This window comes from Zalophus californianus, chromosome 1 (assembly GCF_009762305.2).
Source record: "Zalophus californianus isolate mZalCal1 chromosome 1, mZalCal1.pri.v2, whole genome shotgun sequence".
NCBI classification, from domain to species: domain Eukaryota; kingdom Metazoa; phylum Chordata; class Mammalia; order Carnivora; family Otariidae; genus Zalophus; species Zalophus californianus.
This window is the reverse complement of record NC_045595.1, coordinates 147,945,479-147,962,074: the sequence shown is the minus strand read 5'-3', so window position 1 is coordinate 147,962,074 and position 16,596 is coordinate 147,945,479. Positions and strand designations below refer to the sequence as shown.

Here is a 16,596-nt window from a genome sequence, read left to right as displayed (position 1 = left end):
CGGTTCAGGATGTGAGCTTCTCTCTTGGAAAAGACTGTTCTGGAAAAGGACTAATTTCTGGTTGAACAGTTGGGGCATGAGAAAGGAGGAAGAGCTTTACAAGTTGTTTTTTTAAAGCTGCCTCCCTGCTGTAGTGGCCAGAAGTCCTGGGTTTTTGTTCCCAAAGACAGGGCACAGATCGGGTCTCTTCCTGAATGAGGTGGCCCAGCTTCTCTCAAGATGGTGGGACAGGCACCTCAGCCAAATTTGCACTTGACAGCTCATGGCTACAAGCATTCACTGGGTAGCTCTTGCATGTGCAACGCTGGCAGGGATGCTGGGATGGGAACGATGGTGGAAGGATAGGGTACAGCGGTGAAAACCCCACGCTCCTTGAGCTCGGGAGCTAACCACCTGCCAGGTAGGGCAGTGGAGAGGGTGGAGACACACACACAAGGGGAGACCTCTGGGTGCAGATGCCAGAGTGAAGAAGGAGAGCATGGAGCTGACATATTCACCCCGAAGCCGTGTGATGGGGATGAGCGGGAGTTGAGAGCCGTTCAACAGGTTGCAACAAACCACGCTGTGCTTTGAGTCTGGGAATCACAAGGAGGTCAGGGTCTCGTGGGAGAGACAGGCCTGGAGGCAGTAATTGTGGTTTGAACAGAATCAGGGAAGAGTGACACCACCCCCACCCTGGGTGGGTTATTAAAGAGAAGTCTTTCCCGAACTAGTGATTTTGAGATCGTGCTTGTGCTTAAAGGATGAGTAGGAAGGAGGCCGGGAGGCGGAGACAGGGAGAAGGAAGGGTATGGACATTTCAGTTGAAGTTAAAAGTAGTGAGAGCAGAACTCAGGAGACAAAAACAGTTTTGGGGGGATTCAGGGGTGAGGCAGGGACTCATTGGAGATGGGGTTGAGAGGGGGTGGGATGGCCACAGAGGACTTTGCATGTCCAGTTAAGGGGCCCCTCAAAAACTATGTCCCGGTGAAATGCCCCTTCAAGAATGTACAGGTTGGTGATTAACATAACATAATAAAAATATAAATAAATAAATACTGAAAGATGTTAAAAAAAAAAAAAAAAGAATGTACCGGTTAATGCCATTTAAGCCAAAGTTTGTGTTTTTCAAATGGATTTGGTGTCCCTAATTTGTTAATTTTAGGATCCAACTATATTAACCACTTATAACTTATTTTTAAACCTGAGTGTATAAAATTGCTCCTTTGAAACTAAGGGCACATCTTGCCAGAATCAGATTGACAACTATCATTGGGTGCTACTTCCCACTCAAGTTGACAGGCATACCTGTCATTTATCAGAACCAGAGCATGAATATGAAAATGGAAAGAAAACAAGAAAAATCTCTTATCTCTGTGCTGTCCCTCATAACTCATTTGCTTCTGCACCAGGGACCAGATCCTTCTTCCACACGGTTATTCAAGCCATGCCCCAGGGGGTCAGCCCTCTACCTGCACCTCTGTTGCCCCCACACCTAACCACCAAATCCTGGCCATTCTGTCTCCCTAATATTACTCATACCTGTCTTTCCGCGGCCACTGCCACTGGGCTCCTCTGAGCCGCCCTCACCTCTTGTCGGGATTTCTGCAATAATATCCTATTTCCCCACCTCTGCTCTCGCCTTTCTCCGATTCTCCACCAAGCACAAGTAGTAACTTTCAACTGCAGGTCAGCCCTTCTGTGGCTCTTAGGACGAGCCCTGGAATCTGACTGGGCGCACCGGGGCTCAGTATGTCTGGTTCCTGCCTCTCTGGACTCATTACCTGCTTACCCCTACTCAGGCCATGCTCATTATTTTTCCTTCCTAGCTTGGTTAAGTCCTACTCTCCCTCAGCGCTCAGCTGTACCTCACTTCTTCAGAGAGGCCTTTCCTAACTGTTGGCACTGCCACCGTTGCAATCAATGTGTGATCACAAATAATTGTGTGATCTCCTGTCCAGTGCCTGTTCCCGACATAGACTGAGTTCCCAGAGTCAGGGCCCTGCTTACCTTGTTTAATACTGCATCCTGGGCTGGTCTAGTGCCCCGCACTAGGGCACAATAGGACTAGTAAGTATCTGTTTGAATCCAGCGATATTCACATCCCGCGTGTGCTTCATTGCTCCCCGAAGAACCCACAGGCAAAAACTAAAAAATAAAACCTTCTACGTTGGAAACAGTCGAAAACCAATTCAAAGCCATTAATAGGTATTATTAACTCTCATCCTGTACTATCTTGACTAAAATTAATAATTGATTGTTTTAAATAAAATTTTGTAGATGAGAGAAGTTAAACAAGGATAGCTAGTGAGGGGTACCTTGATGGGTGCATATGCTTCAGTAGGGTTCCAGAGATTTGGCTAGAAATGCAATTTATTCTTCAACCAGTGATGTCCTGAGTCTGGGATGCACCAGAAACTGTGGGATATCCAGCTTTCTGATGCTGCACATTAATTTATGGGGTGACATGTAATTTTCAGGCACTGTTGGTGTCTGCTCAGAAAGCACATTTCTCTGCTGTGCAGTCTAGGGGAGAAGGTAGATTGTCCTCCCAGAATTGGGGGACATGGACCCAGAGGCAAGAGAGCATGGGGTCTAAATGTGTGTCAAATAAGGTTGGCCCTAAATGAACTGTCTGAAACAAAATGGTCAGAAATCAGCATTTTAAACAATACCTCATATTGTGATTATGTTTCTCTATCCTCAGGTACTTTTTCAGTCTCTATGGATTATTAAAGTAATTTTGTTCACATCCTAAATCATTTGCCTTTTTATTTGTTAAATTGATTTCCGCGCAGTCTCTGCATCTTCACTGAGGTTGTTCATGGGTTCCCCACAGCTTCGGTTCTGATGACAGAAGCTGGACTAAATGGAGACAATATAACATCACAGAGCAATCGAAGTTATGTTTAAACTAATAAAAGCCTAGTGAATATGAATAATAGATTTTTAAGAGGTTAAGGTAGAACTAATTAAGTCAACTTAAGTGTCATTAACTGACAATGAATTGACATTTTAAAGAAAGCAAAAGAACTTAAATAGAACACAAATTGCTTTTTAAGAGAAGTTTACAAGTTGTGAAATTACCCCCAGGGAGTATAAAAGCTAACCATTTGCGAACTAGTAGATGGAAAGCTTTCCTCTTAAACCAATTTGTTTTAGCATAACAAATTTTATTAAAGCTAGAGATACAAAATGAAATGAAATAAAATAAACTCGTTAAAACATTACCAGGCAAGCAGGTCACACTTAACTGCTCACAACTAAATAAAAAAAAAAAAATTGTAATCTGAAAATCTTGCATTCTTGAAAAGCCACAAGACAGCTCTTTTGTATATAAAAATTATCAAAATTATCCATAAGCTTCACTTCATGGGATTAATATAAGTTTAAATATGCATAAAAATTACAAAACTGCACAATCCATGGAAAACTTTGTGACAAGAAATATTTATCTTTGACCTTGCATTCTGATGCTCATCATCCTCTTTACAATAGAAAATTGTGGGATCATGTTGCGTCAGGTCAAGTAAAAATGCACTCTCCTGATTTTTGTTGTTGTTGAAATTTCCCCATACATAATTCTAGAGAGTTGTGGGCTCTTATTTCTTCTAAGAAAGGAACATTTAGAATTCCTTTCAGTGCTGCCTTTCTGTGTTAGCAAAAGGTAAAAATCCAGTTCATTTACTACTGCAATTTCTTTTCATAGACATGCCTCTGGAATATTAAAAACATATATTGCAAGAACTTGTTATATAAAATAGTTAAATCTCTACACCCAATGTTTATATAGTCATTTTCTAAGAAGCCTTTCTTTTCTCCTTTTTAATGGGCAATTATCTTACATTCCAGTTTTGTTAAGTGGATGTTTGTTAAATCTCATTTTTATATTCATATGTACATTTCTCTGACCCAATACCAGTCTTGTTGTGGGCTTTGTGGTAGTGTCACTGAAGACTTGGAAGGCTTCCATACTTTGCACAATTGAGGTGTAATTTATTTCAGATGTTAAAGGAAGTGAAGCCAAAGGCTAGATTCTTTGGAGCCAGAACTCCCATGCCTGTAGTCAATGGAATGATTTGGTTTGTCTGCTTGCCACAGGGCAGTCCATAGAAGTAACAGAGGAATGGACTAAAGCATCCTTTTATTTATTTATTTTTAAGAATTTATTTATTTGAGAGAGAGAACATGCACGTGCAAGAGCGGGGAGAGGGGCAGAGGGAGAGGAGAAGCAGACTCCCACGATCCCAAGGTCATGACCTGAGCCGAAGGCAGGCGCTTAACTGACTGAGCCACCTTTTAAAACAATCCTTTTTAAACAGGCCCAGGGCGCCTGGGTGGCTCAGATGGTTAAGCGTCTGCCTTCCGCTCAGGTCATGATCCCAGGGTCCTGGGATGGAGTCCTGTGTCGGGCTCCCTACTCAGCCAGGAGTCTGCTTCTCCTTCTCCCTCTGCCTCCACCCCTGCTCCTGCTCTCTCTCTCTCTCTCTGTATCTCTGTGTCTCAAATGAATAAATAAAATCTTTAAAAAAATAAATAAACAGGCCCAGTTCATCTAAGTCATTTTTCCAGAAAGTCCTCTAGAACCTGAGAAGGCTAGTACATCATTAACCAGATGTTCAGGTTAAGTCCAGAATAGAGTGAGCTCCGTCGTCTTGGCAGGATCTCGAACAGGTGTGTGGCTGTACACTCTGATTTGATTGTGGCCAGCTGCTTTATTGAGCGCCAGCTCTTCAGAGACCAGGAGGTGAACTGCTTCCCTTCTCCCTGGGAGGCACCCCATGTGTTTGTTAGGCCATCGGCGTGAATGCAACATAGATGTTAAAGGCTTTAGTCCTCCCTCCACGTCAGGGCTTCCCCTGTCCAGTGCCCCTCCTATTTTCTCACCTTCTTGGCATCCCCTTCTCATCCCTCTATGTCTATTCCAGCTTCTCTAAATACCAAGGAAACTGTCCCAAGGCCAAATCACTAGATCTTCAGCCTAGAAAAACATGGGGTCTCCACTTCTTCCCCAAAGAGAATCATAGATACTAAAGGCCTTAGGATGTCAAGACCTTGATTTATTTGGTTGGGAGGTTGGTGCTGATCGGAGGAGAGGGGTGGAAGGAAGCCACAGAGGACAGTTGTCCTGGTGATCACTCTCTGGGGCAGCCAGGTGGGGACTAACCAGTGCCGACTTTCCTCTCAAGATCAGGAAGGGCGTCCCAGGAGCGCACGGAGGCAGGGGCCCCATGATTAGTTGCCTCTGCTGTGAGTACTTTTATGGGGCAGTGAGGGATGACTAGGCCGTGAGGGCCAAGGAATCGCCTTGACCTGATGCTGCCGCATTTTCCACCAGTGTGCCTGACTTTATGTGGGTGGAGTAAAGGTAGTAAGGGGCTTAAACTGTGCCTGATGGTCTGTGTAGCTTGTTTAAAATAATGGACTCATTATGGCTGGGAAAGCTGAAATGTAACAAGGGGCTATCCTGGTGATCAAAGATGAGCTGACTTTAGTTCAGGGTGGACTGTTACGTGACCAGTGACAGTAGTGAAATCCCTGGATCCACGGTGGGCTGAACATGTCCAGCTGGACTGCTGCTTTCTGACGGGGATGGGAACTCTAGGACGCTGGCGGTGGCTCATATTGTCACATGGCTTTCCTTCTGCCAGGGAGTCATTATTTCTGTCCTCCTTCCCTGACCAGGTATTGGACTGGATTGAAAACCACGGTGAGGCCTTTCTCAGCAAACACACTGGGGTTGGGAAGTCGCTGCATCGAGCCCGGGCCCTGCAGAAGAGGCACGATGACTTTGAAGAGGTGGCTCAGGTGAGACGCTCTGTGTGGTTGTGTATGTGTGGAATTGGGTGAGAGAAGCCAGGGCCATGGCTTTGGTATTGGGGTTGATAGCCCAGTGGTTTCTGGGTTGCCTTCCTGCCTGATGCAAGGAGACCCTTGTCTGCTCTTGGATCACTAGGTGAGTGATAAATAGACCTTGAGTTTATGGTCCTCAGAGAAAATCTTCCTGCCGGCCTGATCAGTAAATGCCTTGTCCACAAGGTGGTAATGGCAGAAGGAATGGATGTTAGAAACATCAACAGCCCAGAACTACTGCTTATAGTTATCACCAGGGGCAAGTGGGAGCTGAAAATCAGCATTAGCTCTGCTTACAGAGCTGTGTGTCTTCCAGGACCTGGAGGAGGAGACGGTACCTGTTCACCACATCATGTATCCATAAGGCTGACTGTCCCCAGAGAATATGGCATGATATTCGGTCTTTTAGCTGAGCTCTATACCTGATCCCAAAAGGGCATTTTTATCTAATTACACAAAGGTGCCGTGAGAGACCTTGACCATTTGACTTCATGGTGGAGGGATATAAGAGGGTTTTTTGTTCTGAGCCTGCAACCCCCCAATTTTATCCAAACTCTCTTATATTTCTCTTTTGGGGAGTTCTCTAATGGATCCTGAACATCTTCATCTTCAAGATGAAATACTACTCTGTCCATTTATATTGTCAGACATGATCGGTTTCAGTGGAAACTAAGACCTAGGAATGAAGCAGGGTAGGGGCATCTGCGGGGGCGATCAGTATGGGGCAGGAGGCAGGATGACAAAGCTAGTGTTTGCCACAGCTCTAACCAGGCCTGGCTCCCATCCCACCATGTGGGCAGTCCTCAGGGTGGGTGTCACCCTGGGCATCATGCAGAGAGTGCTACCAGCCCCAGACAGAACTGTGGGTGGGCTGTGGATGTCAAAGGTGAGCCCCTGTCAAAAACCGAAGGAATCTGCTAGAGGACAAGAAAGTGGTGGGAGCAAACTACGTCTCTAAGGAAGCTGCAAGTAGGTGCTGGGAAGTGAGAGGCCTGGCAGGTGCCAGAAAGACTGAGTCACTAGTGACCTCAAGCTGGGAATCCAGATGGATTAGACCCAACCTATGCAATAAAGAAAGCCTCATATAGAATCTTTGTGCACAGTTGGTGGGAATGTAAAGTGATGGAGTCATTATATGGCAATTCCTCAAAAAATTAAACATAGAATTACCATATGATTCAGCAACCCTACTTCTACATATATACTCAAAAGAATTAAAAGCTGGGATGTGAAAAGATTCTTGTATACTCATGTTCATAGCAGCCTTATTCACAATAGCCAAAAGATGGAAGCAACACAAGTGTCCGGATGAAAGGATAAAGAAAACGGGGTCTATACAAACAATGGAATATTATTTGACCTCAAAAAGGAAGGAAATCTGACAACATGCTACAATATGGATGAATCTTGAAGACATTATGCTATGTGAAATAAGTCAGTTTTGAAAGGACAAATAGGAGTCCACTTATATGAAGACCAAGAGTAGTCCTATTCATAGAGACAGAAAGTCGAATGATGGTTGCCAGGGGCTGGGGCAAGGGAGGGAATAGGGAGTTATTATTGAATGGGTACAAGAGTTTCACCTTTACAAGATAAAGAGTTCTGGAGATGGATGGTGGTGGTGGTTGCACAGCAATTTGAATTTATTTAATGCCACTGAACTTAAAGAGTTTTTTTACACTATGTATATTTTACTACCATCACAAGAACAAAAAAGCAAGCCTCATCCATACAAAGACCTTGTGCAGAATGGGCTGGATCATGCCAATGTAATATAGACATGGGCCAAATAGGCTTCTGGATGTCGCACAGGCCCAAAATATCTTTGTGTCCAGACATCCTGGGTGCTTCTGCCATCTGTCAGGGGACAAAGGATTGGAGAGGGCCACATCGACTCCCTGTCTGCTGAGAGGGGGCGTTGTGGAATCTGGGGCGGTCTCTTGGAATGGAGCCATCCCATAGCTGTGGTGTTCTTGCCCTTTGGCTATCCTGTGGTTCAGCCCTTCCTCACTCAGAAGGGACGTCCCCAGAGCCACCTACAGCCCTGAGCCAGCCAGCCCCCCTCTCCCCCTTCCTGCTGCAACCTCAGAGGCAATGTCAGCCTTGGTTATAGGCCCTTGAGGGAGCTATTGTTTTGTGCGTTGTTTCAACCGAGAAAGCCTGGTTGCCACCTGAACTCTAACCCCACTTCTCCCAGTTGCTCCCCTACCTTCTTGCTGATGCCTGATAAGCCTTTCACTTGGAACAGTGCCTTTCAATCAGTAGCAGAGACACATTCACTTAAATTCATACTAAAGAAAGAATGGACACATTTTTGAGAGCCTGTGGTTCCATTATATATTTTATCTCCCACCAATCCTGAATGGTGGGTAGTATTAGCCTTGTTTTATAGAATATGATGCTAAAGCTCAGAAAATTCTTCAGTGTGCCCAAATCGTCTGGTTTGTCAGTGGCTCTGCTAGGATTCAAACTCAGTCTGTCTGACCTCAGAGTCATGTTTTTACCCTAACTTCATGCTGCCCTTCCTTATTGAAGTATAGGACCTGAGTGTAAAATTCATTTCCAAGTGCCAGTTTGCTCATGAAAAGTACAGAACAAAGAGCAAGAGTTGAGGGCAGGGGGGAGGAGATGCTGCTGTGGCCATTCCATTTGACATACATTACAACTCTTCCCAATCTCTTGCTATAATCCACTTCTCCCTGTCCCTGCTTTCAGATAAGACAGTGTCTTTCTTAGGAGAAAGAATTCTGCCTTCTAAAAGGCTTATGCTTTTCAAAGTATTCCCCTCGGAAAGGGGACAGATGTGGACAACAAAGGGCACACGTAGGCATGGGCCATGAAGTTGCCATATTGCCCTGCAAATCGGTCTTTAGAGATGAATCTCATAGTCTGGTAATAAATCCTGTTTTGTCTTCTCATCCCTACTCTGGGGAAGGGTGTGGGCAGTGGAGCTCCCTAGCATCCTGGAATTGGTAGGTAGTCCACATTGGAAAATCAACTTGACTGTGGCAAAGGCAGATGGACTAGCAGCAGCCTCAGATCTGCTTTGTTCTGTGCAATGGGATCATCACGCTCAAGTGGTGAGAAAGGAGATAATCCAGGCAGGGAAGGGCGTGCTCTCTCTCTCTCTCTTGCTTCTGTTCTCAATTAGGTGAGGGCCACTGGGAGGGGAGGAGTGGATTTAATCAGGATTGGACAATTCTTGAGTCAGAGATCAATGCTACAGAGCCAAAGCATGCAAACTTGTTGCTTGTTGTTTGGGGTTGCTGGTTAAGAGATCTAGTCGGAAAGGACATCACAAATGGTGAGAAGTAGGAGGTTGGGGGGGTGGTGGTCACTTGTTACCAGTACTACAGAGGGTCATGATTCAGTGAAAGAATCTCTTTTAATGCCATGATTTTATGGTTCTTTGACCTGAGGCTGATAGGAGAAGGAAATTCTGAGCACCCGTTCTCATATTCAAGTTAAAAAATTGTCTTGAATCAAAGCAGGAAGGGAACTGTTGCACCTGTTGCATCCCTGGGACGCTGCCCTTCTACAGGGAAGAGCAAGCGTTCCAGCAGAGAAAAGGGCTACGCACAGGGAGAGGCCCAAGGGCAGTGTGAACTCATGAAACAAATACACCTCTACTTTGGAGATCATGTAAAGACATTGAAGACAATAGTAGAAATATCAAATATATCTGGGAAGAATTAATGTAGCAAACCATGACCTTACATTTTGTGTTTATTAGCTCTTGAACACATTTTAAACAAATCAATGGTCATTTGAAGGAAATGAAGTATTTATGGTCCTCAGTTCATCCTGCAGATGGCACTCTTCGAATAGTCTACCTGGAAGCTGAGCTGAATGGGAAGGGAGCCACTTACCGCTTGGCAGGGGAGGCTCCTGACAGGCAGCTGGGGATAGTCTGGGGCCACGTATGCACCAGGGGGTCTGTCTCTATCAATATTTCTAGTCCAAGTTACTGAGATTCTCTGTGCTCAAATAGAAGACCTGGGGACTAGCGGGAACCCTTCTGGTCCTGGTAGATACTTTATTCAAGTTGCCTATAAACTCATCACATGACTCAGGATATAGAGTAAATCAGATTTTAAAAGACACTTATTATATATTTATATATTTTTTGTGGCACGGTAGTTGTTATCAGGAGTCTAAACAAGCATAAGATAGAGTTGCTGCCCGTCGCATCCTGTCAGCGGTACATGTGTCCACATCTTGCCCAGGAGGTAGTATGGGGTATGGTACTGTTATTTTGTCCTGAGATATTTGCTGTTACTCAGAAGGGAAGTCCTCAAGTGCCTGTGTTTTAGATAGCAGCTGTGCCTGCTCTGTGCGTGGTCTGCTTTATGACCTCATTATCTGGAATGCCAGACTTTCTGTAAGCTAGCTTAGTAAAAAAATTAGCAATCGTTTGCACTCAAATATACATTATCTAAAATCTCAAAGCACCAAATCACATTTACAGCTAAGCATATTAAATAGCGTTTGTGTAACATTTTTGAAAGAACAGACCATTTAAAGAAAGATTTAAAGAAATATAAAAACATAGGCACAATTAAGCACTTCATTCAATAATCTCTGGTTAGTTGTTTATCTGACTCTTGCTTTTTTCCCAAACTTGAATAGAAAACACTTTAAAAAATTCATTCTGAGTCTTGGGGTCAAAATAGGCAAAAATGGGGGCACCTGGGTGGTTCAGTCGTTGAGCATCTGTCTTCGGCTCAGGTCATGATCCCAGGATCCTGGGATCGAGCCCCGCGTCGGGCTCCCTGCTCAGTGGGAAGCCTGCTTCTCCCTCTCCCACTCCCCCTGCTTGTGTTCCCTCTCTTGCTGGGTCTCTCTCTGTCAAATAAATAAATAAAATATTTTTTTAAAAAGTAGGCAAAAATGGAAGGGAAACATTTTAGTGGACCTATCATTGACCTTACCCATCAAAGATCTTCAAAGTGTAATCAGCTAACTTACTAGAGCTCCAAGGGCAAGTAGAATAGGGAATCCATAGGGGTAGAAAGTCCCTGCCCTCAGAGTCAGACAGTAGTACTCATCAGTTCCCAAGCCCATCAAGTCTGTGTTGGGCACCTTGAGAAATTAAAGAGATAGAACAATTTCCATCTTGAGGAAATCATGATCCAAAGAGAAACATGCATTAAATATATTCTAACCCTCTAAGAAGTCCCATAGTTTGAAAGGAAGTCTAATCTTTATTCTTTCAGGGTTTTCAAGGAGCATTTCCAGCAAAACCAAGATAAACCATTAGTTCATTTGGTGGTCCAATAAATATGCCTGTCTAGGGGATGGTGTAGTGATCTTTGGAGTAAGTTCCATCTTTCTTTTCATGCCTGAGATGGTGACCAATTATAGCACTGCAAATGCAAGCAGAAGGAAAAGGTGGGAAAGCTTCAATAGATGCTTTTTCACACTCTAGCTTCTTAGAGAGGATAAAACTTTCTTCAGCAGGATGAAAAAAATAGTGAGGAAGAAAGCCAGGAAAATGCAGAGAAATTAATGTCACGAAGTGGGCAAGTGGAAGAATGTGAAATAGCAGAGAAATGAAGGACAGTCTTACCCTTTGGATCTTGCATGACATTCGTCCCATTTGAGTGGATTCAGGACATTCCCTCCATGGAGCACCAGGGAAAAGTTGCATGAACTGAGGGGAGGGCTCTTGGGACCACTCTCAGGAAGAAGAAAGGTTATATTGTGGATAATTCCCAACCATGGGTTTTGAAGGTCACTTTATATACACTTGATGTGGAAATTGAGAGGGAGCCAATATCCAAGATATTATAGAAAGCCTACCAAGAACTTCTTATCAAGACCATGAATTGTCCCCCACTTCTGCTTCCTGTGTGGAACAAATGGCACATTCAGAAGAAATTGAGACTGCATTCCTAATGACTTTAGGTTCTGGGGAGCAAACTGAAAGACTCAAAAGCACAGGTGGCGTTCTTATCTCTTGTTCCATGTGGGCAGGGACTATGGAAAAGAGGGGAGGCATTGAAAAACAAATGGCTGCCTATGTAGATGGTGTTTTCAGAAGTGTTCTGGAGAATACCCTACAAAGCCAGGATGATGGACTTCTGGTAAGGGGAGAGTGCATCTCATAAAGATTGGGGAAGATTTGGCAGAAAGCTTTGCTGATCTATCTAGAAAGACTGAAGTGAAATTTGAAGTGGAAGGAGAAAATTATCCTAATAAAGCCAAAACCAGATATGTGGGGTGCCATAGAGGTGGCGTAGAAAGAAGCACCTTGTGAGGGAGATGCCCTTAGGTCACCTTAGGTAGGAAAATACAAATACAATTGCCTGCAATATGTATATATACACACACACATATATACATATATATATTATTGTAATATGTATATGCAATATATATATGTACTTATGTACTTAAATTTTAATACCAGAATACAAATACAAAACATTCCTGAGACTTTAGGGTGTTGAGCTCATAACTAGAAAATGGTGAGACAAGAGGACTTTTTGTTTAAAGGACTCATTCTAATAGGAGGGATGAAGGTATATCAGAAAGGATCCCATCAGTATGAGACTACAAACCTGAGGGTAGTAAACAATATGGACTATAGAGCGGTAAGAAGAAGAAAAAACTGACTGCTAGAGAGGACCGTGGTCTGCTCCATCACATGGAGGATATGGGAAATGCTGTTCTAATATGATTTCACTTCTGGTTCAAGGGAAGCTATGGTGGTGATGACAGTCCTTAAATTTCCTGCCATCTGTAAATTTGGTGACACTGTAAATAAAACATCTATATGTTGTTGAGAGTGGAGGATTCTACATGAGAGAGAGCAAATCATTGTAGAAAAGCTCAAAGGAGTATAGGTTGTGTCTAGACTCTCAAGAACATTGACCTTTAGATGAAAAGGTTTAGACTTTGCTTTTAAAGTGGAAATAGTAAAGCCTTCTGAGTAATGATATAAATTTAAATACAGTTGACCCGTGAACAACACAGGGGGTTAGGCACCAAAGCTCGTGTAGTCAAAAATCTACATATAACTTTTGACTCCTCAAAAACTAACTGCCTATAGCCTGCTGTTGACCAGAAGACTTACTGATAATATAAAGTCAGTTAACACATATTTTTATGTTAGATGTATTATGTACTATGTTCTTTTTTTTTTTTCTTTAAGATTTTATTTATTTGCCAGAGAGAGAAACAAGCAGGGGGAGTGGGAGAGGGAGAGGCAGGCTTCTTGCAGAGCAGGGAGTCCGATGCGGGGCTCCATCCCAGGACCGTGGGATCATGACCTGAGCCGAAGGCAGACACTTAATGACTGAGCCACCCAGGTGCCCCTGTGTGTTATGTTCTTACAATAAAGTAGGCTAGAGAAAAGAAAATGTTAAGAAAACCATAAGGAAGAGAAAATACATTTACAGGACTCTACTGTATTTTTCCAAAAAAAAAAAAACCCACATATAAATAGACCTGCATAGTTCAAGTTCATTGTTCATCAATGATCAAGTGTATAATCACTAAACCAGAGAAGTAAGGATTTCTCTATCCACTGGCTATTTAAATCACATATGTAGTATTGTGCCTAATTTGAGAAAATATGTATTCAAAAGGATATTGGCAAACTGTACTTGATTGTCAGAAGACTGCTAGGATAGTGAAATCCAAGTAACTGGATATATTCTGTTTTGAGTAAATAATGTTTTATGGAAGGCAGGGGGATAGGCTTGATAATTGAAGGCTTCTGGTAGAAGAAGTAAGGGTGGAAGGGATAGTGAAGCCAGTTTTAGTTTAATTCAGGTGTAACTTCTAACCCATGGTTGATTTTTTTATGAGCTGTCCAAAATGAGAATGAAATACCTTGTGATGTCTTGTGCTTCTTATCACTGGAGGTTTTCTGGTAGAGGTGACACTTTATTCCCTTAGGATATAAACATCCTCAAGTCTTTCCTATCTTAAAAATGAACAAACAAAAAATAAATAAAAAGAAACTTAGACTACCTTTTCTGGTAGTTTAGACTACTTCCCTGGTGTTTCTCCTTTCCTTCATAGCCCAGGTGTTTGAGACAAGAGTCTTTATTTGCCATCTCTACTTCCTAGATGCACTTTGACCCCTGCCATTGGACTTCTGTTCCCTCTGGGCAACTGAGGTTAATCTTACCGAAGTCTTCAACTGGGCTTTTTTCTTGCTAAATCCAAAGGACACTTTTCAGATATTAATTGGTTTCGGGAAGCATTTGATCCTAGCGGCGATTTCCTCCTTTTTAAATTCTCCTCTCCCAGCCTTCCATGACACCATGCTCTCTTGGTTTCCTTATGTCTTTCTGGCTGGTCCTTCTCAGACTCTTCTCCGTTTTCCCAAGGATTTCCTCAGACTGTCTCTTCTCACTGTACACTCCAGACACGATTTTATACTCTTTCCTAGCCTCAACTGCCACCGTTAGTCTGATGGCTCTGAAATCCATGTCTTATCTCTGATCTCACCCCTGCGCAACCTATTCCTAAACCCATTGACTCTCTGGATACCTCCACTTCGATTTCTCAGAGGATTCTCAAAACCAGTATATCCAAAATTTATTTGATCATTTTCCACCCCTTCCAGGTGTGCTCTTCCTCCTGTATCCCCCACGCCAGTGAAGGACACCATCCACCCAGTTGCTCGAGCCAGACACTTGGGAATCATTCTTGACTTCTGCTTTGCCCTCACCCCTCATGTGTCCTTTGCAAAGTCCTACTAACGCTACTACCTCTTTATGTGTCCCTTTCCTTTCATCTCCATTGCCACTGCCTGAGGTCACAGTCTCATTATCTCTTCTTTGGTTTGTCACACTATCCTCCTGTTTTCCCTAATTCGTCATAGTCTTCTTAAATCCTTCCCCACACTGCCGTAAGAGTGGTTTTCTTGAAATGCACATCTCATCATGCTATTCCATCAGTTATGGAACCCGTAGATGGCTTCCCATTAGGATAAAGTTCAAACTATTGATATCGTAAACCTTTTGTCACCTGGCTACTGCCTCTCTGGCTTTCTCTCTTATCCATAATGTGCTCCCTCTACCCCCCACCCCCCATACTCCTGCTGTCCCGGTTTGTACCTGAACATGCCATGCTCTCAAGTGCAGTCCTGTCTGCTCTTTCATCATTCCCATTTATTTAAGTCTGACCACCCCTGGCCAGCTTCTGTTCATCTTGAAACACTCATCTCAAGTATCATCTCTTCTTGGAAGAAGTGGTCTCCATGGTTTGGTTGAATGCCCCTTTTCTAGGCATCCACTTATTTTGGCCACATCGCTGTCATGGTAGTTAGCATGCAGTGTCATCATTAATTTTATGCCAGCATCACTCCCCAGCTGGACTGTGACTTCCTTAGAGCATGAATTTTGTCTCATTAGTCTTTTTATCTCAATGCCTAGCACAGTGAGCCTAACATGCAACTGGCACTTGAAAAAGTAAATGAATGGTACAGAGAGGATTTCTTTGTGGGATGGATATCAGGTCAGATTATCTCTGAGATCCCTTCTAATTCTAAGAATAACAAATGGAAGAGAAGTAGATTAGATGAATATTCATAAGAACGCAGGCCCCAGAACCATATAGCCTGGGGCCTAAGTGAGAGCCACCCTGTTAGAATTAGTGAGACTGCACTGAACTGAGGTCAACCTGGACAGCCCTGCCCGGGATCTGACACTTGGGAAGAAGCATTTTTTGAGTCATGTTTTGAGTGAGGTTTTTGGACTCTTCCGTGTTTTTTTTTTTCATTGAAAAAATACTAAAAAATAATTTCAGTTGAAGTGCTAGGAAACCAATCTTGACAAGAGGAAATGGTAATCCTTACTCTGTGCATTTCCCCAGCCGCACTAAGTTTCCATGATTTTTCCGGCTGGGATAGCTACCATCATACTGTACCGTTAACCCTCTTTTTCTGCTACCTTATATGTAGTGAAGTTATTTATCTCTTACAAAAATTCTCTTTTTTGAGCAATGAATAATATTGGCCTTTCCCAAAAGGATTTTAAAGGCAAAAACAAAAACCCAAAAAGTAAATTAGACAAAAGAATTATACTGTGTACCAATTTTATGTTCAGTGTATTGATTCTAAGTCCAAGATAGCTCATCTAGTCATACTTCTTTTGATTCAGTGTATCATGTTCATTGATAGGTATTTTTTGCTTCTGCCTATTGAAGAGACCCTAATACCAACAACAATAACGATAGTAGCATGACACTTACTGAGTACTTTCTGTGTGCTGGACACTGTTGTATTTTTCCTGTATTAACTCACTTAATCCTCATAACATCAATGAGTTAGGTGTTTCTTCTTTCAATATTTTTTATTCAAGTATGATTAACATGCAATCTTAAATTAGTTTCAGGTGTACAATATGATAATTCAGCCATTCTATACATTTCTCAGTGCTCATCAATATAAGTGTTCTATTAATCCCTTTATCTATTGCACCCATCCCCCCCACTCGTCTCCCCTCTAGCAACCACCTGTTTATTCTCTGTATTTAAGAGTTCATTTTTTTGTCTCTTTTTCTCTTTGTTCATTTATTTTATTTCTTAAATTCTACATATAAGTGAAATCATATGGTATTTGTCTATCCCTGACTGACTTCTCTCACTTAAGCATTATAACTTCTAGGTTCATCCATGTTGTTGCAAATGGCAAGATTTCATTCTTTTTGATGGCTGAGTAATATTCCATTATATGTATATTATATATAATATTACATATTAATATTCCACTAAGAACCTTTACTATATATTTTTCAATATATATTA

General features: G+C 42.7%; 1 protein-coding gene across 21 annotated transcripts in view; it reads left to right on the top strand.

Annotated features, from left to right (window-relative positions):
- The window catches only part of KALRN (kalirin RhoGEF kinase), a 646,977-nt gene that overhangs the window by 292,460 nt on the left and 337,921 nt on the right, over window positions 1-16,596 (top strand). For all 21 annotated transcript variants that reach the window (XM_035724481.1, XM_035724478.1, XM_035724483.1 and 18 more), the window contains exon 10: window positions 5,665-5,787. In XM_035724481.1, the coding sequence (XP_035580374.1) occupies window positions 5,665-5,787 (123 nt within the window). The remainder of the gene's footprint in view (window positions 1-5,664; window positions 5,788-16,596) is intronic.